This window comes from Platalea leucorodia, assembly GCF_965183815.1.
Source record: "Platalea leucorodia genome assembly, chromosome: 1".
In the NCBI taxonomy this organism is placed as follows: Eukaryota; Metazoa; Chordata; class Aves; order Pelecaniformes; family Threskiornithidae; genus Platalea; species Platalea leucorodia.
The window spans coordinates 36,351,243-36,375,626 of NC_138823.1; the positions used below are offsets into that span (position 1 = coordinate 36,351,243).

At 40.0% G+C, this 24,384-nt stretch overlaps 1 protein-coding gene across 5 annotated transcripts in view; it reads left to right on the top strand.

The window, feature by feature from the left end:
• Positions 1–395: 395 nt before the first annotated feature.
• EYA1 (EYA transcriptional coactivator and phosphatase 1) overlaps positions 396–24,384 on the top strand; it is a gene marked incomplete at both ends in the record, with an annotated part of 155,074 nt that continues 131,085 nt past the window's right edge. For all 5 annotated transcript variants that reach the window (XM_082324384.1, XM_082324385.1, XM_082324386.1 and 2 more), the window contains one exon: positions 396–428. In XM_082324384.1, the coding sequence (XP_082180510.1) occupies positions 396–428 (33 nt within the window). The remainder of the gene's footprint in view (positions 429–24,384) is intronic.

The following is a 24,384-nucleotide window of genomic DNA, read 5'->3' on the forward strand; positions in this document are numbered from 1 at the left end:
ATCAGGGAGAGGCTGAACTTCACCGAAAGATGTGTTGTTGGCACAGGAATACCATCGGTAGAAGAGTTCCTGGCTGCCTTTTATTTGTCTGCCGGCAGCGAGTGCAACGGGGCTCTCGCTGCCTGCTTTTGGCTCGTGTGGATTTGCAATAAACAGCTCAACTATATATTTGTTTTCAAGATTAATTCAATTCATCGAAGATAACTGCTCTCAACTTGTGAATACTTGTTAGTTAATGGAAAGTTGCAGATGTAAAGATCAGCTCTTAATTTCATGCCAACAAATTAATACGGCAACGTGGTACTGTCTTTTCCACAGGTGTGTGTGTGTACTAGGACTGTCTGAACCTCACTGTAACTAATAGCCCGTATATAATTTGGAAGAAGAAATCTTCGATGGAAGACCCCCAGGGAATAAATGGGAAGTCTGTAAGTAAACAACTTGTCAGTCGTGAGAAAAAAAGTTATGGCTTTTAAAGTGGTAATTATTTTTGTTGCAACCAAGTGGTTGGAAAGTTTTAGAAAGCTACATGCACTTTTAATGATTGGAAGCTGTGAATGATGAAATTCATCGAGAGGTGGAGGCTTATGCTAAAGCTACAGAAAATAAGTATAGATTTAAAAATATTTGTCTTCAATGATTCGTGTTACAAAATGATGGTGGTTGCTTTCTCTAAGAAATATTCAGCTTGCTGCATTTATATTAACATTTTGATCTGTTAGAGAGTTTTCATCCTGTTATTTGAAGTTATTTCTCTTTGCCTGTGTGAATATATGCAAATATTGCTTCTGGGGGAAGCGGGTGCAACTCCTTGCTGCAAAGTCTTATGAACAGTGGCAAAATTTGTGTTTCTTAAAAAACATGTCTTTAGTGGTATTGTTGTTTCTTGTAAATGCCTGTTTATAAAGTCACAGTAGTAAGAAATTTTGCAAACCGTCAGACATGGTTCATAATGTTTTAAAATAATATTTCATGCACAGTCAAATGATTAGTGTGTGTTATGGATTTGTTAGTTTAGTTTGTGATATCATTCTTGGCACTCAGTGAACATCAAAATGCTACATATATGTTTTTATTCTGGATTGTTCTAACAGAAACAGTGCACATTGAGGTTGCCTTATTTTTACCAGTTGTAAAATAACTCAAAAACCTGCTATTTAGTAAATTTGATTAGATTTATTTCCTGCATTTTTTTCTGGTTTATTTTCTACATTTGACAGTACTCTGCATCATCTCTCGCTCTTCCCCTTGTACCTCCAGTTTCCCCGATGCTTGTGTTAGTTTTTCACATAGCAACAGAGCAGAAAGAACTAAGCCACCTCACAAAAAGCCTGTTGTATTGCATGTTTTTGTTACACTTCTCGCCTAGTGTCATTTTTACTGTCTGAAGCAATATGGCTTTGATTATTTTCCAATGTTCATTTGTTCCACAGCCGGTCTCTATGTGTACGTTTGGGTATTTATCCATCGCTGCTACAGCAATGTGTGAAAAGGACCAATTTACTCCTCGAGAAAGGGGTGGCCATGGTTACCGACTGGCGCTAAACAGGGATGGTCCTCTTTGCAGTTGCAGTCCCAGAGCTTTCAGCACCACCCAAGCCCAGTCCTTGTTCTATTTGGGATCAGGCTTTCCTCTATGCATGAAAAGCCTTCCTCCGAAGCTGCGGGGTTTTTCTGCGGCTTCCACTGCAATACTGCCTCTCTGTATGCCCGGTGTAGCCTGGGCTTCATGTGCTGCGATGGGGTTGGGTTGGGTAATCGTACGCTGAAGCTGTATGTAATGACAAATGTAACTGTCACTTAACATAACAGGAGCATTAAGGGAAATATTTGTTCATGGTTTGGCACCACCAGCACTCCTGTTGGGGTTATTCATTCCATTCCTTCTTTTCACCACTTAGTCCAGAGGGCCTGTAAAACACTTCATCTGCTCAGAATTTCCCTTCACATTACCCAAATGGGTGGTAGTCATGGATGCTATCAGAATTATCAAAATCTAAACCAGTAACTGCTGAATAGACTTGCTGCATCGACAAGCACTCAGGCTTCTGTAACGGCGAGGACTGAACAGCCCAAAGGTGTATGGCACAGGGCAGAAGTACCACTGTGGGGTGTGACTCTTCTGATTGCCGTGTCATTGGATAGGTTTAAAATTGGGGTATTAAACTGGTGAATCAAGTCCTGTAATTAGGCATCTCTTTAATTCATTCATAATTGGATGGGCTGCTGTGTTTGCAAGTCAGTTGACCAACATGGAGATTTCTTAAAAGCAGTAATCAGAAGGCAATATAGTCTCAGTGAAAATAAAGATGATGGCATGAACACCGTTTTTCTTTATTCTGCTCTGTGTGTGTGCATACAAGAAGGAGAAAGAGAGGGTGAGGGATAGATGAAGACTGCATTTACAACAGAGAAACCAAAAGCTGTTTGGGATTTGAGATCCCAAACATATGTAGCGACTCCTAAAACCTGGTGGCAGTCCATAGGAGAAAAGGAAAACTTTTCTACAAGCACCAGTTGAAAGGTACTCTAATTTTAGAACTATGCTGTGGAAGCAATTTCAGGTACACGTGGGTAAGGGAGGAGCTTTATTCATTATTATTATTTTATTAAACTGAGAATTGAAGGTGTATAATGCTTTAGGAAAATAGAGCTAGATGGACAACGGAGGAAGTACCAGGAGAAAGAGAAAGGAAAGGAAAATGAAAAAAGTTTATCAGAGAATACTATGAGAGAGCAGAGGAGGACTTTGCCACTGTCTTTGACCAAGATTTCTCTGTTAGATGAGAAAGAGGATGACGTTTCATGTGGGAATGCAGCCCATTGGTGTTAATGTGCACAAGAGGATACCATAATAAGCCCAGTAGGCTAACTTGTGCTCTCTATTATGTTCATACAGCTAAGGGGGGATTTTAGCATCTAACCAACACTTTCATCACCTGGAGAAATGGTGCTAATGGTACCGTCGTGTGTTCGGTTCATGTTCTGTAGGAATAGACTTGCAAACTTGTGCTTGCAAACTTGAACGCTACATCTGCCCTTTCCTTTCTTTTACTAGGTGCTTGAGAAAGAAGCATAACACAGATCTGAGGCTGGCTAGACAGACGATATCAGTGTATTATCTGACCTGAAAAAGTCACTGATGTTCAGTGTCTGTCTTTCCAAGTCCAAAAAAGGCTTTGAAGCTTGTTTGCTAATGATATATCCACCTATTAAAGATGTTCCACTCGTGTTTTATCAAGCTAAAACAAGAGTTCTTGAATCTTTGTAAGCAGTGGGTTATTTTTAATTTGCATCTCTGTATTAATAAATTGGTTGTCGATTTCAGCCAAATTTCTCAGTGAAGCAGAGATCTCAATGATAAACTGGGAGGTGCTGTTGACTGTCTTGAGGGACAAGAGGCCTTGCAGAGGGATCTAAATAGATTGGAGCATTGGGCAGTGATTAATGGGATGAAATTTAACAAGTCCAAATGCCAGATTCTGCACCTGGGACGCAGTAACACCAGGCACAAGTATAAATTGGGAGAGGAGTGGCTGGAGAGCAGCCCTGCAGAAGGGGATCCGGGGGTGCTGGTCGACAGCAGCTCAATATGAGGCAGCAGTGCGCCCTGGCAGCCACGAGGGCAAACCGCATCCTGGGGTGCATCAAACACAGCATAACCAGCCGGTCAGAAGAGGTGATTATCCCGCTGTGTTCAGCGTTGGTGCGGCCTCACCTTGAGTACTGTGTGCAGTTCTGGGCCCCACAATTTAAGAAGGATGTGATGGTCCTTGAATGTGTCCAGAGAAGGGCAACAAAGCTGGTGAAAGGGCTGGAAGGCATGTCCTGTGAGGAGCGGCTAAGGACTTTGGGCTTGTCAGCTTTGGAGGAAAGGAGGCTGAGGGGCGACCTCATTGCTCTCTACAGCTTCCTGAGGAGGGGAAGTGGAGAGGGAGGTGCAGATCTCTTCTCCCTGGTATCCAGTCATGGGGCATGTGGGAATGGTTCAAAGCTGCACCAGGGGAGGTTTAGACTGGACATTAGGAAGTATTTCTTTACCAAGAGGGTGGTCAAACACTGGAACAGGCTTCCTAGAGAAGCGGTCGATGCGCCAAGCCTGTCAGTGTTTGACAGGCATTTGGACAATGCCCGTAATAACATGCTTTAACTTTTGGTCAGCCCTGAAGTGGTCAGGCAGTTGGACGAGATGATCATTGTAGGTCCCTTCCCACTGAACTATTCTGTTCTATTCTAAGTTCCTACAGCTGGGCTGCCTCAATGACTGGGCTGTTTCAACTCAAAGACTGTCCAAATGCAATGCTGCTCACCTCACTGGTCTTTCTGTGGATGTACTTCTTCACTTGATCTACTTTGGAGCAAACACCAACAAAGCAGTAGTATTTGGCTTGCTACTGAAATCTGCAAGTCAGATACATAGCCAACATGTTTACACTTTGAAGTGCCATGGATAGGGTGCCATCTCATGCCAGATTATACTTGTGCTTCAGTCTCTGTTTGAGTTTGTAAGCCCTGTTCTTCATCATCCTGAGGGGACTTTTCTGCCTGCTGGTCATTTGCAGTGAGTCCCACTGCTCACGCATACCTGAAAAGAAAAACACCACATCTTGTTTTAAATATTTTTGAGATGAAAAAGTCAGTTTGGATGTTAGAGAAATTCTGATTGTAAGGCAAATGAGAATGGGTCACAATACATCTTATACCAAATTGGTTTCAAAAAATTAATGTAAAATTTTTGTGACTTACATTCGTGGTAGGCTAAATCTCTACCAGTCCCAAAGTTGGCATTAGCATGAATGGATTGCCCTCAAAACCCTCTAGAAGCCCTAGAAACATGACGAACACGGATAATCGGAAGATTCTGGCTTGATATGCTTGAGGTAGATAAACACCTGTGTTAGAGGTACCCTGATGACAACTTTTTAAAAACCTCCAAAAGGGCACTGTAGAGGTAAGCAAGCATTTTGTTTCATTTAATTTGGCTGATTTTTAAAACAATGCATATTTTTTACTCATTTGCAAGATTCAGCAAAAGGAAGTTTTCACAAGTAAATACTAGCATGTTTTCAGCAATTACTATACCCTCTGGGAATATTTTGGAGGGTATTTCTTCTCTGTCAGTCTCTCTTTGGTTGCAATATTAGGTTATTATATAGCATTAAATATCTTTCATTCCTGCCCCACCCGGGCTCATAGTTGAAAATTCTCATTGCAAAATTGTACACCAAGAAGTATTTTCAGCATTGAGTATTTTTGATGATGGACTTCGCCCATCTGGAAAACAGAGCGAAGACTCTGAGGCCCTCAGCAGTCAAGTTAGATCCAAACAGTGTGTACCCAATGAGCCAAGAAAGGAGGTGCTCCTAGTCTGCTTCAGCAGTTAATCTTCTCCGATTCCCCCCGCAGCCCCCAAACCTCAGCTTTTGGTCGGCGCTCTGGGCAGCCTGGCTGCATACTTCCAACTTCTTGCTCCTCCCTGCTGCTTGCCGGACACCACTCTCCTGCTTACCCCATGCCATGTATCGGAGAGCGGCGCTTGCACCAAAAATTCGCTTCATACCTCCGCTAATGGAATGATGCAGGGCAAGGAGCTGGTTTCAGCAAGAAAAGGAGGGGGGAAAAAAAACCCAAACCAAAAAACATCCAGCACCTGGCTGCAGCAAAATAATGAATTTTGCAGCAAACATGCGAGATTCTGTGGAATCTTGGAAAAACGCCAGACTCCACGACCACAGAAATGCTGAGTCCATGGGGCCCAGAGAGAGATGGCTGGGGCAGTTCACATCTCTCCGTCTTTGTTTCAAGCTCTTTGCAGTCTTACTGAGGCATCAGATTACACTCTCTTCACATTTTCAAGGTTATCTTCACTACCAGGAGGGCTAGAAAGTTCATTTTGTTTTGAGGTGAGCTGGGATTCAGCAGCATGGCTCTCCAGCCCAGGAGTGGTTTCAGAGGCCACCGCCATGGTGGTGGCATGGCTGTGCCCGTGGGCATGGCTGGTGACAGCCAAGCACGACCTCCAGGTTTGAACAACGTCATCGACGGTATGTTTGTCGTGCTATCACACTACCTGTTTGTCACATTAGGGAACAAAGTCTATGAGGAAAATGGGTGAAAATACAAGTATTGTACCTTTGGTTGAAAACTCATAGCATTGTCACCTGTGAAAATCATGTATATTGGTGCTACCTCAGTTTCTCTCAAAGGCTGGCACAGCACTGTACTCCCTTCTGCGTTCCCTTGCTATTCTGAAGAAATGTGGAACACGCTTCCTTTTTGGAAACTTCTGCAAGGCAATAACCAACAAGCACCACACAATTGCAATCTGTAACTGAGCCTATAAAATGTAATCGCCTGCACCCTTCCCACTCCCCTTCCCCTCTCTATCTGCAATTCATAGGGTATTGGAAACATAAGCCACAAAACCCACTTATAACACTCAGTAAGTGTCAAAAATAATGAACAGCCGGAACTAGCTGATGTATTTAAATTCCCCAAATTGAAATGAGCTGCTGCTAGGCGGTCTATGGTAACTGTTCAATCAGTAACTATTAGTAGAATTTTTTTCTTTAAAAATATTTTAGTGAAAATACTCCTGAAAATAGGAAGCTGTTTGTGGACAGTTTGAAGAGCGTACCTTATTCTCTACAAACTATTCATTCAGCTGGCTTTGCAATAACACCACAGAGGAATTCTTGTTACTTATAATATACTTTTCCTAATCGGTGGCAGAAACCCTGCAGTGCTGTAAGCAACGATGCTTGCAGCACTGTCAGAAGTACTTCTGCCCGCAGCTCGTAGTGTTGGGCATATTCATCTTTGCAGAACCAGAGCCTAAACACAGCATTCATCATAGCTCTTATTTTTAATGAGCGTTTGTAATTTTCTGTCAACGATACTGGAAACTAATCCCACTGCCAGCGTGATTCTTAGTGCATTTTCCGCACACACACATCAGTGCTGACCTTCTGGTCCCAGCTTTAGGAGCAGGACAGAGACCTTGCAGGGATTTCATTGGGGTCTGTCAACAGATACCACCACTGATCTTAGCTACAAACTCTCTTTTCCTCGGAGAGGTGGATCTTTGTCTTAGTTATGGTGTGAGGCATTTTTAGATCACCCTACAAAAATGGGTATAAAATGGGTATATAAAAAACACACAATCCATCTGACTCTTTCCAGCCGCTATATATGTGCACTGTATGCATACTGTTCTGCGTGAAGTCTCTTCTTGAAAGTCTTGATGAAGTTGTAGCTTAGCCCTTAACAGTAAAAAGCAAACTGCCAGTGAAGTTTATTTTCTTTTTTACTAGGTTTTCTGGACCATTGTTCCGCTCGAGGAGCCATGTTTGTTAGTTTTGGCTCTCTGACTTTTCTTCCTTAAGGATAAACTCTCCTTAGGCAGTTGTACAACTATGCGCTAAATGACTGCATAGCAGTTTATTCACAGCCCAAGCTCCAGCAGAATTCAGCTGTGTGACTTCCTGGCTTAAGCGGGGGTGCATCCGTAATGTAAATACCTACTTGATTTTGTGGAAAACCAGGAGGTTTTTTGTTTGTTCTTGTAAAAGATTCCTGCTGGAAGTTTAACTTTAAAGTTGGCATCCAGCCTTCTCTGCTGTGACTCGGATACTGATCTGATTTTGTGCTTTCATGGACATTTTTATATTTTAAAATTTTTAATTCAACATTAGCTTTGCTTACAAGCTACAGAGCAGAATAAAATCACATTACAAACATTGTAGTATTAGATTTTATCACCATTTATTTCTTCTCGTCTGCCCAGGGATTTCTACATGTTCAGTAGAACTAATTTGCAGTCAGACACTAAGGTCTTCTAGAAGGCCAGCAGGCTCCACAAACTAATTTATCCAAATAACCAATCCCTCATAGGCCAACCGTAGAAGGACACCAAAATGGCCTAAGCAGGCAAAGCCCCCTTTTGAAGTCTGGAATGTTTTGACTGACTTGAAACAGGCGGCAGGAATGAAGGGATAATTTTCAGTGACCCATGGGACTTTTTTGCCATTTTCAAATATTAGGTAAAACAAAGAGAAATTGCTTGTTCTAATTTAGAAAGACTTAGCAATCCGGAAGGTAACCAGACTCAGGATTGAGTACTAAGGTATAGAGCTGAAGTTTACTCAATGCGTTGAGGGTTTGCATCTGGATATATAGTATTTACACACCCACACATACACACACTGCTTTACTTATACATGCACATACCTAAACTGTTTTTTGAATTTCACTTTTATAACAAAACTTTACTACAGAGTATATCTATGCAATATTAAGTGAACTACTGGAAACACTGTTCTTAAGTACATACTGGTTTTCTTGAAACAATCATTTTTAATTAGAAGGACGTGTTTCTGTTGCTGCTTCAAAAGCTGGAATACTCACTCAGATGCCAAGATTTCCGTGCCATACCTGTTTTCTTACACCCCCTGTCCTGCTGCCATTTGAGTAAATGTGGAAATTAATATAATTTTTAAGTGAGTTTTCTAGTCTAAAGTAGTCTTGCAGACACAAAGGGGAAGTATTTTGATGCATACATAAACCCACAATTTTCTATGAAAACTTCTAGGGGGAGAGAGAATGTGAATATTTAGGAACAAAATTAAAACATTACAGATCAGGTACTTCATGTTCTGATGCTTGAATGTGTATCTTAAAGACAGTGTGGAGCAATCTTATGGATTTCAGCAACTTCTTTAGAGACATGCTCTTGTAAATTTTGTCTCAAATTTACCATGCAGGTTTATGTGGTACGTCCAACCCTGTATTTAGCAAAACTAATGACAGACCAACTCCAGCTCTTAGCTTCATCCCCGTGACATTGACTCACAGATAAACTGGAGCTTCCTAGCAGAAAGAGTGTAAGGAGGAATCACTAAGCCAGTAGTGAAGCTTCTCTACCCATGCTTAATAGAAATATGTTTCCTTAGAACAGTATTTTGGCAAGAATTTTGGTTACCAACTCACCCTTTTTCTTCCGACATCTTTTGTGGTTCTTGGGGGCTGTACGGCTATAACACTCGGTTAAAGGAGAGGGTAAATGCCATCTCCTGCGCACTCACAGTGAGGTTGCAGGCTTAGGGGTCTGCAAAGCTTTGCTGTGGAGTTCACATGTGTGTCCCGATAACTTTATGGATAGCAATTTTAAGCTGGCGGTTTAAAGTTGGCACTTAAAGCTCTAACATTCTTGGTTGGGCTACAGCTATTGCTGGTATCACTCCTATGTACACTAGCAAACTCCTAGTTTTAGTTTGTTATTTTACAATGGGAAATTGAAATAGAAGTTCCTCCTGATTCAGATTTCTCTGAAATATTTGTGCTTAGTATTGTCCTATGGTAATAGGCAAATATGATAGAATGACAGAGGAATCCTGTTTAAGTGCAGTTTTCAATCTTATATATACTGACCTCAGATTAGTGGATTTCAGAAACATGATGTTTAAATTAATGTTATTTTGGTGTGAGTGTCTATATGTGTGTCTGTGTGCATGGAATGTATTAGATTAAATTAAGTTATGTTCCAGCTTTTACTTGAGGAATATAATTTTGTTAGTAGTTAATAATGTTAATGCCATGATTTTCTCATATTATGTTTACATATATGGCTACAGTAAAATCAAATTATATTTGCTGGGGGTAAGATTAGTCAGTCAAGGACCTGTTTACAACAGGAGAAATTAAAATTCAGAGTTTGTAAGAAAGAGATGCTTCTCTATTTCTGTCTGCCTTGCTTTAGCTGTGTTGTCTAGACTGTCCTGGAAGTCATAGACTCACTGGTCTCGCGGTCCGTGCGCAGAGCACAGCAGCAGAGTCTGGCAGCGAGCGGGGAGGCTTCGCAGGGATTTCTCATCAATCATGCAGAATTTGTCATTCTGACATTTTTGGCATTCAAAGCCTTAGATTCTGCCACCAGCATTCACATAGGGTGAACTTTCCATCATACCAACAATGCACCTATACAACTGTGTAGTGCAGCAGATGGGAGAAAATTTCGTCCCAGCTCCCATGGTGATCAGCTCATACCCCGAAGCACAAGATTTGATTATCCTGATTGTAATTTACAGAGCTATAAATGTTGTTAATGGTCATGAGTCAATGAATGAAATTGCTTGAAGATAAAAAAATGCTTATTTTTTTCTCAATCTGTTTTAAAAGGAGCAAGTAGGAGTAAGTCATTTCAAGCACACTTTCACACTATCCTTATGCAGCAGAATAATTTTTAAATATAATCTAAAAGTATTACATTTGGGCAAAATGAATGGGGATTAAAAGAGAGAGAGATTTTAGAGTAAACACTGCTTGGGTGCTTGTAGATTCAGGCATTTGCCCTTGCTGAATGTGTGTTTAGTACTGTAGGTATTTTTAGGAAAGTAAGCATGATCTATTTTTTATTTTATTTTTATTCTTAATAATTGGACATATTTTTCATGTTTGACCACCCTTTTAGGCCTGTAAATAATTGAAAAGATCTAAAAGTATCTCTGTATTCAGAATCAACTAGTTAAATGCTTATATGCCTTGCTTTCACCTTCAGTTATTTGTACATGAAAAAGGAATCTAAATTTAGGGATGACCTGTTTCACTTCTATTTTTCTACTCTAGTTCGAAGCATTAGTTTTTTTGGGAACAAGGTATATTTAGTGGTAGGCTGATAGGTACATCAGATTTGTGTCATTTGCAACAATATTTTGGAAAGGGAGAAGGTGTAAGATGTATGTTTTATTTTTCTCTGGTTTTAGTAAGGCATTGTAAAAGCTAAGTGGCACATCAAGCAGGTTTATATAGTGCAGACACTGCATAAATCCTCTGCTCAGTCCCTGGAAGGGACTGTATGCTGCCATTATGCTTTCTATAAACAGAAGACAAGCACACTGCCAGATCCTTGCAGCGCTGGACACCAGCTCTTTCTGTTCTTAGCTTGTCTTGTTTATTGTTGCTCAAAGACTGTCTTATTTGCCAGTATTGCATCCGCTTTTGAGCATCAGGAGCAAAGAGTATCTTGCACTTCTCGATAGCTGGACTCTCCATCTTCTCCATTTCTTCTCCATCTGCAATTTTAAATAAAATAATTGCCTTTGATAACTGTGATTAATTTGACAGTATTTTGGTCTGACTAAGGAGAGCTAAGGACAGTAGCTACTCAGAAGCAAACACTTCTGAGGCTGGACAGGAAAACAGGAGCCTTGTATGACAGCTTGAAGAACACTCACATTTGGACTGGCAGAGAAGAGCAAGAGGTATGTAAGTGCCACTACATTGGGTTAGACAACATAACTTAACTTGCTGTTCTGCATCTAACAGGGACCAGCAGCAGACGTTTAAAGAGAGTAGGAGAAATAGAGCAAATCCTACTTTTGACAGGATGGAAGATACATCCAAACCATTGTGTTTAATGCTGTCTTTCATTAACTTGTTTTTATTCAGACATATTTATGCTTTGAGCCTCTGTAGCGACGAGTTCTACAAGTTAATTATGCATTTTCTAAGAAAGTCTTTTTGTTATTTTACGCTTGCTGCCTAATAACTGCAACAAAAAGCTGGGGGTGTTAAGTTTTCCTAACATAACAAATAATGAATTGTCAATCTCTGTTCACTTCCTGCAGTCTCATTCCTGATTCTGTAGACTTCTGTTGTTTTCACGATGCCGAGGTGTCTCTTCCAAGCTGAAGAGCCTTGTTTTTTCCTGAGGCTGCTGATGAGCTTTGTGTGAGAGATTCAAGATGTGAGCACTTTGGCTTGATGATGTTTTCTGTTTTGCTCTGTGTTTCCTTCCTAATAATTTTTGACAGTATATCCACCCTTTTGACTGCCATTGGCCACTGAGCTGTTGTTTTCAGAAAATTATTGGAAACAACTCCAAGATCTTTTCCTTGGGAACAGTAGTTAATTTAGCACTTACCCTTGCCCATCCTCAGTTTGAGTTGTCTTTTACTTTGCATTTATCGACACAGAATTTCGCTGGCACTTGCCGTGTGTAGTCACCGTGATGGCAGTTCTCTGTAGGCAGCTTTACTTGGAGCTGGCCTGAGTAGTTTAGCAAATTTATAACTGTGTTGTTTGCCATCTTTTCCAGGGCATTTATGTTTAATAGAGCAGGTCGTTTTGGAATTCCACTAGTAACACTATGAAAACTGCCCACTTATTCTGTTCCATCCTTTACATAGTAATTCACGACAGACCTTTTATTTTACCTTGTGACAAATTAAGAGCTTTTGGCTTGTGAGAGCTTTTCAGAAATCTAAATATACTACATTAACCAAGTCATCCTTATCCAAATAATCATTAACTCCTTACAGAAATGCTAGTGATCTTGGAGTTATGACTTCTCTTTACAAAGCCATGCTTTCTTTTCCCCATTACATCATATTCCCGTGTGCCTACCAATTCTCTTGTTTATTATAGCAGCTGATTTGATCATGCTTCCATTGTTTTAGAGCTCTTGAGTGAACTCTTGGGTCTGGGTGTTTTGTGCCTCTTCATTTTGTTAATCCACCCCAAAGCTTCCTCTGCTAATACTTTGGTTTAGACTGTCAAGGTCTTCTCTTCTTGCATAGTGAATATCATGCAAATAATTAATTTAGCTTTTCTGCAATGATGCTGTCTTGACTGAGCATTCCTTTATTACCACAGGCAAATATTGGCTTTTCGTGTGTTTTCCATGAAGTTTTTACATTATTCTGAGCCAATAGCAAATGGTTCTTCAGGGTTTTTTTTTGTCCTGCATTCTCCTGGGTTGCATTTGAATCTACAGAACATAAGCCCTTCTCCAGTTTCAGGTACTTAGCTGTGATGTATGGCACTCAGCCTGTGTAATGTCTTTGGACCCTCAGTATCTGCTTCAGTGAAGCCTGAGTCTTCTCCAGCTCTGCACACGTCAGCTAGTCCTGTGCAGGTGTCTAGGACATCTAAAATAGCACTAGAGGCCTTGTCCGAGCACCAGAATTGCTTGCAGTGTCTTTTATTTTATTAGTCTTGTATTCTCTGTTTAGTAATTTTGTCTTTTTGTACTCTTGTTACCTTTGCAGAGTACAGAGTGAATGTATTGTTGCAGATCATCTCTTACAAGTGGTGTTTGCTATTTTGTATATATAAATCCTGGGCTTAGTGAGATCCATGGATCGCATGTATTACGTATAAAAATAAAAAAACAGAAAATGTGGGGGATGAATTGCATATTGCCTTCTAGGTGATACAGTTATAAAGCACAAGCTTCATAACTTCCAAGAAATTATGTATTTGAAGCATACCTACCATGCCAACTGTCAGTACTGTGAACGTGACTGGTAGCATAACTGAATGCATGCTTGCACCTTTGGAACCTCTTCTTCTTTCTTAGGAAATGAAAAAATATTCTAGGTGTTAGAATATAATAGTTGGTTAGTAACTTTTCCTGGTTTATATGCTACAGGTGTTCTGGTATTCGAAACCCTCCTAATGTGAGTATTGTTCTAATTCTTTTTTGTTGTTTAATTGTAGGTTTCAAAAAGTCATCTCCCACAGAGTCTTACAAAAAGTTTAAATAGAAGCCTAGAAACCTCTTTAGTTTGTCTAACATGCTCTTGAAAGATTTTGGAGATTTAGTCTTGCTTATGTCTAAGGCAGAGAGGGTAGTGGTGTCTCCTGCCCACGCAGATGCCCTGCTACTGCCTTCTCACTGCTGATACCACTGAATACAGCCAGCTCTTTGAAACGGAAAACGGAGCCACATTGGCAATGGGACTTCTCTTTCTGTCCAAGCTAAAACAACAACAACAAGAGGATATTTCAACATCCCTGAAGCATTTTTTAACACCCAGGATGAATAATTTTTGAATTTTATCCTCCCGCCTGTTTTGTTGAAGGTGAACTCTCCAAACTACATCAGGGAGAATTAGGTCCCAAAACTCTGGTATGTAGACAGCATTTTTGAGGCCATTTCCTTACAGCATAAATAACTACAGAAATGAAGCTGCAAAACAAGCAGAGTATACTTTTTGTTATTATTTGAAGCAACAGGTTCTCTTTATGAATCTCCTTTATCTGTGTGAGGTTTTCCAGTTTGGGTTTTTTTGGTTTGTTTGTTTCTCAGAAGCATTCCACATGAGACCAGAACGCTCTGTGACGAAGCGTGAAGCTTTTGTATGATGTGCCAGTGACTGAGAACAGAACTTACTAGCCTGTGGTAACTTTTACAGTGGGAGGTTTTATAATCTGTGCAGATGTGACAGTACAGCACTAGGGTGAGAGCTGAGTAAAGCTTTTTGTGGTTAGAAAGAGTTGTTTGAACAGTTAGGCCGAACAGACTGTCACCAAAAAGAGCTCCCTTCTCCAGCTGAGAACTGAGGTGACAAAATTTTGCTTTTCACATGGTGTGCGACACATTTGATGCATAAGCTGAATAGCAGAGCTCATTACAGTGAGTAGTAGAAGTGTCGATATAGCTGTGATGTACAAAAGAGGTAGATGAGGTAAGATTTGCAAGAAAAAATTGTGTCTTTTTATAAGATCAAAATGATGGAATAAGAGGTTGGAAAAATAAAATCAATTTTAGGTGCAAAAACATTCAGAACCTTTCTCACTGAATGTGTTCAGTTTAAAAAAATAATACCCTTGAAACTGAAACTCTTTGTGAATTTATGTTCAACTAGGGTTGTTAGTTTTGACCAAAAAAAACAGAAACTGGGGGTGCTAGCATCAATTGCAAGTTAAGAAGATGTGATTCCACCCCCTCTGCACTCTGTTCTCTGGTGACGGTGCTTTGGGATGCGTGGTCATGACTGACAGCTTGGGTCGGAGCGGAGAGGTGAATGAACACCTTGCCCTTGCCAGCAAGTGTCCTGCCCACTTGACTGCAGATATTCCAAGGGAGAGGTTTGAGAGCAACTTGTTCTAGAAGAGCAAGAGGGAAGATGCTTTTCTGGAGGAGCACTTTGAATTCCAGCTCTAATCAGGCAGAAGGGGCGTTTAAGCTCTATTTTGCATTCTTTGGGTTGTAGGATAGTCAGGGTGGTGAAAAACACCCGCTCCAGCCACCTGCCCTCCCCGCCCCCTTCTTTTGTCATCTAATCTTTTTGTTAAAAGCTCTTTCTCCAAAACTTTCTTCTCCCCTTGCTAGTGGAAAATTCTGGAAAGTTCTAATTTTTGGTCTGACTCAGAAAGGTTAGACAGACAGATAGGCTTTGGGAGAGTGGGGACATATCCTTCCAGCAAAACTCCATATTCACAGCTGTATATTTCACATTCTTTTTGGAACCTGTATCTCACTGTCCAAGAAAAGAAAATGTTTGGAAACATTCAATTATTTATGTAATCTTATTTTAAAGTCAGTTAGTAGCTCTGTGGTTTTTAAAAAATATATATTATTATCCTTTATGTCTAGGGGAAGATCAAAACCCCATTCTGGTAGGTGGCACAGAGAGACGAAAGCAAAAAGCAAGCTGTTGCTTAAAGAACTTGCAAGTTTAGTTTATAGGAGATATAATGGAAGAGTAAACGTTGGAGTTGTAAGCCCATCTGTTGTAAAAGCAGCTTCTGAGAGCTGAATTGCTTAATTTAATTTTTTGAAAAAAGATTCTATTAATGTTTTTTATAAAACATAAGTATAATCAATACCCTTAATAAGTAAGCCAGTGACTATTTTTTCTTTTCTTTTAGTTGAACAGATGCACTAATTGAAGATTGGCTCTAATACAGGGCTTTATTCCTGTTGTTAAAAATCAGTAGCCAGTGAGATCTATTGACCCTCAGGCCTCAGGTGGTTCAGCCACCCCGGCTTCAGTGCACTCTTGGAGCCAGTGCCTGCTGCAATGTTGCTGGATAAATCCTAGAGCTTGGGATAGAAAAGAGAGTCTGCATCATCACTCCTATCCACTGTGGCTAAATCCCAAGCAAGTCACTTGGAGTGCAAGATGTAGGGTTCTGCTCTTACCCTGTGCACTACTTTCCTTCCTCCACTTTGTTCCTCATCTTTCCTCTCTCTGTTGCCTTCTGCTCAAGAAAAAAGTGTTCTAAGTAATCAGCATGATTCCTTTGATCAAGTCCTCAACTGGTGAAGCTGCTAAAAGCTAAGCCTTACACTGTCTGGTACTAGCATAGTTTCGTAGAACTGAGAATGGCTGATGGCTGGTACTAGCATAGTCTCGTAGATCTGAGAATGGCTGATGATCTGAGAATGGCATGAGCTCAACTTGGTCAACAAATTACAATTAAAAGTGTGCACGAGACAGAGAAGCTGTTTTTATTTTAATTGTTCTTCCCTGTCCCTTTGTGAGTATTTTCTTTGTTTTATCTTCAAGAATGGAAGACTAGATGACTCTGAACTGTAAGAGAGGCAAATAAGCTTGGAAGAAAGAAGGAAAAGTCATTTGCTCCCTCCTTTTACCTCCAGGTGAAAGTGCTCCTCCACTCACCTGCCTTTCCTAGCCTTTGACTTCTTACCTTTGTTTTCACATTTACTGGCACAGAACGGTCATTTTTTTCAGTTGAGGTTAATATATGACCAAGGATCATAGCAGCTCATGCCTGAAAAGTTATTTGTGCTCCTGAGTGATCAAGTCTTATATGACCTGCCATAAAATTAAAAATGCATGTTAAACATTTTCCCAGAAAGACTTTGAGAGGTATCAATTATATACTTATCTTCTGCTGATGAGCATTGTGACTATTTGCTTACTTCACACTAACGCCAGATTTACACTGATGCTTTTTAGGTCATCCTGAGTCCTTTCCTAAAGCACTGGTACACCTTTGGCTTTCTTCCCATTCACTATCAGCTTGTGCTAATAATAATCTGTGGATCTCAGCTCTTTTTGTTGAAAGGCTGGTTCTCTTTTGGGGATTTTTTTTTTTTTTTCTGCACTCATCTTATTCAACCACTGATGTTTTGTGCCACTTTAGTTTCTCATTGTCAACAGCTAAGTAGGAAAACATTATTCCCTCCAAAGCGTGCACAGGGCATTCAGCATTAGAGACAGCTGCTAGAAATAGAAGTCGCGTCCTTCTTGGTTTTGCTGAGCAGTTGTGGATAGTTCCTGTCAAATGAACTGGGTGGGAGACTTTATGTAGTTGTTACTGCTGTTATCTAGAGAGGATTACAAACTTTTGCCATGCTTTTTATTACAGATGGCATTTACTATCACTGAGTTCTTGTCTTAGTATTTTTTCTTTTTATGAGGTTACTTGGCAAATGTTTCACGCTTAAGTATCTTTAATCCCAAATCCTTGTGAGATACTAGTTTAGAGGGTGTTATTATTCTGCCTGTAAGTCTTGTGCCCCGCTGTGAAATTGTGAGTTACATTTATAAGTCAAAGAGAATTGTCAGAAACAAGTGGTGCTGACAAACCAGATGTATTTTGTACTTTAACATTTGTTTTCTGCGAGTCGTTTGTAGGTATAAAAGTAACACTTGAGTGAATTAAGTGCTAAGAAGTGTTACGCAGGACCTGTGTAGGTCTGCCAACAAAAATAAACATGGCTGTGATTAAGTGTGTGACGGTGGTGTTAGCAGAGCTGTAGAGGCTCTTGGAGAGACGCTAAACAAGTACCATTGGGATCACAAACAGGCTGACCATGGGGAGTGCAGGTGCTGGGCTTCTGAACCAGAGATGATCTTCATTCAGTACAGCTTTTCATTTTAATGTTCATAAAGGAGCTTAAAAACTTTATTATTTTTAACAGTCTTGAATCTGTCAAAACTGAAGTACTAGGTTAACTGGCTGTAACATGCGATGTGTTTAATCCAAAAATCTTTGTGTTAGCACAGTGTGCCCAAACTGTCACTAGGGTTTTCATGATTGCTCTGCTGGCATTTTTTAAGGATCTAAGAGTTCAGTGAGGAAGAAATTAAATTTCTCTGCTTTGAGATGTCCTTGTCTAATTGGATGTAATGTTTAGGTGGCAAGGAGGGTTTTGTCATTACGACACTGACCTGACATTGGGATATATGAATCCACTCCATGGCTGTCCTGCAAGCTGCTTGCATGACTGTAGGGATGCCATATAGTCTGTCTCTGCCTATTCTTTGTCTGCAAAATGGGATAGTAATGGTTTCCCCTCTCATCATATTAGTCTAATTAGTTTGAGCTAGTTGTAGTAAACTTGTGTTATTTATAGAAGTTGCAGTAAGCACTGTCTTGCAGTCCTGAGTATTGCATTTGTGTTTCCTTTTGAAAATCAAGTGAGAGAGTGCCAGACATGAAAGGTGAACTACTCTAAGCTTTTACTTTCTGTAATGAAAATGATGAAGCTCAAAATATTCCTATGAACATCTCTGTAAATGCTTATAGCAACTATATTCCAGGGGACAAATGCAAAACACCCAGGGACTGACCCCTACGCTTTTGCAGTGATAAAGATCTGAAGTCTAGATTTGAAGACTGTATAATCTGTCCCTGTGGGGGGAGTGGGAGTTATGTGTGCACAGCTAAAGCTGTGAATTTGATCCAGAATTTTCTCCTATACTCTGTAAATGCAGTAATTTCTCTTAAAGCATATTCCTGTGTATGGTTTCTCCCTCTTTGTGAGAGCACACACATTTTATCATAAGACTGTTATACAGTCTATGAAAAATTATATGCTTTTGAACTATTTAAATTCTAAAGCAATTATTTTCTATAGCAGACTTTGACATTTCTAAATACTGAGCACATATGTAAATGATACTGTTCAATGCTTTCACATTTCTTTGTTCTCATCTGATCAGAACATAGCGTGAGAATATTTTGTGATAACCTAAATTGTAGAATGCGTTTAGTAGTTTTTTAGTCTACTGAGTAGTTTAATTAATTAATGTGAAGTGGTACTGAGAGGCAAACAAAGGAAATGCCAGGATAAATAAAGCAAATCTTAAACTTGTTCTTTAGCTCTTTCTAAAATAGGACAAAGTTAGCAGACTTACTTTTAGACATCTGCTGTTGCTACTGTGCACAAATGATACTACATGCACAGAGGGCTACGTGATGCAATTTTAATAGTAGCAAGAATCTATTATCTTGTAACTTGATGGGTTCTTAAACAATGCGAATTTTAGAACAAATATTTTAAAATGATAAATATAAAGGTACTTGCCACATGTATTTATTATATTTATTTTATATTTAGCTGTGGTTCCTCTATTAATCTTTGTTTCAAACACTAAATGCCTCCCTCATGGCAGCTGTCCATTCACTCGTACCATGACTACTGGCATGTTAAGTTCAAAGTGGAATGTCATGGAGAATGCAGATAATATATTTAGTTCCTGTCACCAGACAGCACAAGGCACCAGTGCGTCTCGTTCTCAGAGGGGGAAACCAGCTACTTTCACTGCAATGTTCCCCTTCAGTTAATATAATTTGGGGTTTTTTTTAGAGGAAGCGTTAGTCAAGTCTATCAGCATGATTTTTACTGTAATCTTCGGTGTTATGAGTACCTGAAAGAAATGTTTTAAAGAAAAGAATTTTAAAAGCAGTGTCAGAGAGAATATGTAGAAGAATATATGTTTGTTTTCCAATGCTTTGATATGTGCATGCCAAAAAATAAGCTGTAGCTGGAGCGGAGGCTGGGTCTGAATGATCAGAAGCAAGCCATTTTGAAACAAATTATAGAAGCTTATAGAAGAGAAAACTTTCCCAAGAGCATATTGAAAGGCTTAATCCATATTTCTAGAAAATTGCAGCTGTCAGGCTTTCTTTTATTACCCTAGCAAAATGCTGTGTCAGGTGTTACAAAGAAGTTTGGCTACGCATTTAGAAAATTAATAGCTTCCTTACATCAGATGTGTTAAATAGAAACATGTCTGGTTGTGTAGCCAGTTGTCATATGTTGATATTCCTATTGAAAGTTATTTCTTTTACTGTATAATTTATGTTCAGTAATGAAGCTATGAGGAAAGAGACATTTTGTTGGAACAGTGACCTTCATGCACATAAAAAACATTTATAGGATGAGACCAACGTTTGCTGTGCCAATGTTGCTCTATATAATGTCAGGTGCTCCTGAGAGCAGTTGCCATTCAGTCACAGCGAATTCCAGTGTGGAACAATAAAGAATTGCAAATTTGCCACAAAGGAAAAAAAATGGTATTGACAAATTCATTTGTATCCCTGATAAATTGTGTTCAGTTTGTCAAAAGAACAAAGTGACAGTCAGGAGAAGTATCTTACACTGATGGTGTGAGTTTCAGTGAGTTCTACCTTGTCCTAATAGGCTTTCCAGCTTTCCAGTGCTTTCATCTAACCATAGATTACTACTTGCATTAACAGCTTAAACCTCAGGTTTTATGGGGTTGGTTTCTTCGTTCTATGTTATGATTAGTATACTGAAAACTGGTGCTGCACTACTCTCATGGTGAAATTTTTTTTCCCCTTGTGTGTAATTTCCCATGTTGAACCTGGTATTTGTTGTCTCTTACCCTGTCACTGCATACATCCAAGAAGAATCAGGCTTCATCTTCTCCTTCCCACTAGGAAGAAGTAAAGAGCAATAAGATTTCCTATTAGCCTTCTCTTCTTCAGGCTGATCAAACCCAGTTCCCTCAGCCTTTTCCAATACGGCATGTGCCCCCTAATCTTCTTGATAGCCTTCTGTTGGGCTCATTCCAGTACAGCAAGATCTCTGTTATACTGGGAAGTCCAAAACTAGACACAGTACTCCAGATGCAGTCTCTCAAGTGCCAAATAGCGGGGAAAAATAACTTTCTCTGATCTGCTGCTTGCATTTTTGCTAATACAGCCCCATGTGCTTTGGCCTTTTTCACTTCTGCTAGCTCATGTTCAAATCCTCCACCATGTACCCCCATCCTTTACTGTAAATCTGCTTTTGACCCCGTTGGCCCCCAGCCTGCACTGTTGCATGGAGTTATTCTGTCCAGGCACGGGACTTGGCATTTCCCTTTGTTGAACTCCATAAGGTTCCTGTAGGCCCATATCTCCAGCCTATCAAGGTCCCTCTGATGAATAGCAGCCCTGCCCTACCAGCTTGAAAACTTTGCAATCTATAAACTTGTTGAGTTTACACACCATCCATTTCCCGGCTTGTTAGTAAAGATACCAAACAGTATTGGCCATATTATCAATCCTTGAGAGATGACACTGGCAACTAGCTGCCAGCTGTCCTTTATATAAAGGCTGATCACAAACCTTTGAGCCCAAAGTTTCAGCCAATTTTCCACCTGCCTTCTACTTATTTGTCTGAAAGGATACAGTGGGAGACATGTGGACTCTTGTCCACAGAGCCAGTCATTTCATCATGAAGGCAATCAGGTCAGTTAAGCACAAGTTGCCCTTGCTAAATCTGTGCTGGCTGTTCCCAATTATCTTCTTGTCCATCATGTGCCTGGAAATGGCTTCTGAGAGGATTTGTTCCATAATCTTCCTGGAGACTGAGGTTAGGCAGACTGGCCTGTATTTTCCCACAATCTCCTTGTTCTTCTTTAAGGTGGTGTGACATTTGCCCTTTTCCAGTCTTCAGGAATCTCCTCTGATCATTGTGACCTCTCAAAGATGGTCAGTGGTGCTGCTTTTCTAACTCTGTCCCTCCACACTCAGGCCACGTCTTTATATTCGTCATGAGTAGCCTGTCCCCTGTGTACTTCATTTTTATGGTTAAGCTTGATCAGGAAAGTCTCATTCATCCATGTTGGCCTTCTGCCCTTCCTGCTCAGATTCCTACATGTTGGAAAGGACAATGCTTTGGGGAGGTTGTCATTGAGGGTCAACCAGATTTCCTGGGCCCTTCTGTCCCCATGGGATCCTGCCAAGCAGGTCCCATCTGCTCTTCTGAATGATATGATTTGGACAGATGAGAGAGTGGGGCTCAGTCATAGTCTGTGGGATGAGTGTTCATGGTAATGTGGGGTTGGCTTCTCTCTGTGGGATAGGTCAGAAGAGAAGGGAGAGGATGTAGGTCTGGTCTCCCAAGCTGGCAGCTTTGTGAGGGAATGTGGAGAGGAAGAAACGGAGGTACATGACTTCCATTGAGGACTACTGTTGGTAATAACAGAGCTGCTGCTGATACTAGCTAACAGTGTTAGCAAGATAAATTTTAGAGCGGTGATTTAGACAATCCAAACATGGAGAAGAGGGTTACTGCAAAGAGCACATGGGATTTGTAATGTTTTGGAAAAGTCTTTTAGCACTGGAATCCACAAGCTTATATATCAAATCTAAAAAAGGTAATAATGAAAGATCGGCCAAAATATTTCCCCCCTTTCCTCTTCTCTTCAGAATAACTTATTTTGTAATACACTGCAAATACACAAATGTATAAGGTTATTAAACTCTATATAACTAAGAGGTAATTCATATTATATAACAGTAGCCTATGTTATCACTGTTAATTTCCTTACACAATGATGGCATGCTAGACCCCAACATCAATTAATATTTCTAATGTATCAATACTTCATTGACATTACAAAGCCCCTTAAAAAAAAACAAAACAGAAGAGTGCGTAGATACTATTATGCTTGTTCTATCAGTATTTCTGGAACAATACGTATATGGTTTTTCCTCACTTTAAATGTGATGCTGAATCCAAATGCATGTGCCTGTTTTCCGTAGAGCCAAGGTAGGATGCAAAGCCTGGATCTTCCAAAGAAACAGCACCTCACATCAGTTTTAATTTACTGCTTGAGTCAGGAGACATTCTAAGCCTTAGAAAGTAATTGATTTTTTTCTCTCAGTTTTTCATGAAAATCAGTTTCTTTATTTGAGTGCAAACTGGCTAGGAAAACATCGCACAACAGACTTGGTGACAAGAAAAGAAGAAACAAGGGAGTTTGTGTTTTAGTTACTGCTGTTGAATTATGAAATCAGAAAGAAAAAGAAAAAAGTATTTACAAGCACTATTTATGTTTTGACTATAATATTATGCATTGTGAAAAATCTCCATATTAATTTTTTTGCACACTCCCTAATTTGCTGGTTTACCACAAGCATAAGGCTTGATTCTGGCAGCACTTCTGAATGTGCAGCTGCCTCAGCAGCTCTTCATTCAGTAGCCTGAAGTCCTTGCATCACTAGCTGAGGAAGAAAAAGGCAGTCTACAAGGAATATTTGTAATAAGCAATCAAACCTTCTCAGTATTAGGATAAATGCAGATTTATTGGAATCCAAAAGATTTTATTAGAAAATAAAGTAACTGGGATGCTGTTTGAGGTGACAAAACAAATGGGAACCACTCCAGAGAGCAGCCTGCACTGATCTGCCAGAGAGGTACGGCTGGGAGGGAGCAGATGGGTGGCACTACAGTTGGGACAGGTTGGGGGTCCCTGAGGAGTCGGAAGCAGAGCAGTGAGATACAGATCATCTGGACAGTCATAGTAGCAGCGATGTGGCTTTGCTGTATTTTTGATCTCGTCCATAACTGTGCAGTACCTGTTGCTAACTCTTCGAAGGCTGCGCTGCCTTTGAATCAGAAGGATGCTCCCTATGGCAGTCTTATCCTTGCCCCACTAATGGATTTGAGACATACTCTTCTCTCGATGAGAACAATTTTTCAAGACCATTTTTATCTGTAAGCTTCAAAGGAAATAGCTTTAAATAAGTGGTCATTTGCCTAGAAATTAGCAATATTTAAAGCTGGCTGAATGCCCATTTAAATAAAAGAGAAATCAACCAGTAAAACATGAGTGCAGATTGTGGATGTAAACGATGGCTGGTTAGGTTGAAAGAGGAAATTGATTTAAGTGTGCTTTTTTTTTTTTTCCTTACAGAAGAATGCAAAGTAATTATGATATTTTGAATGACTATTGTTTCTGTGTAATGCTTATGGCATAAACAGAGCCCCTGACTTCTGAGAGCCTGATAGAATTTTATCAATTCCTGGGGGAAGTTCTCGCTTTTGAATGACCAGGAATTTTATGTCAGTTTATCTAATTGATAATGTTTATGCCCATACAGTGTACAAAACAGAAAACCGCTTTTGTGGCAACTTTTAAAAGCTGAAGCTAGGCTACAAAATTTGATAACCACGAAAACTATTTAATGCAGCTAAACTCCAGGGCCCAAATATTTTCCCATTATGTAATGTACAAAACGAATTCAATACCCGCAGCATTAAAACAATGCTTTTCCCTACTTTCTGGGATGCTTACAGTTCTCTGCCTTCTATTTTGAAGATTTTTATAAGTAGTCCATTTGTTGGCCCTGTCTGCAAAGAAGGTCAATAATCGCTAAATGAGTAAATTCACTGCTCAGTTGACAAAAAGCAGTAACTCTTCAGTCACTGTCGGTGGACATTTGTCAGCACATATCGTGGGATAAGGTATGATGAGGAATAAAATATTGAGTTCATGATTGAGAAATAAAGAGTCTGGATGTTGAAGAGATTGAGTTATATAGATGTTAAAATATTAGCAGTTCCTCTGCCTTTTCCACCTTCGCCAGTTTATGTTACTGAATGCT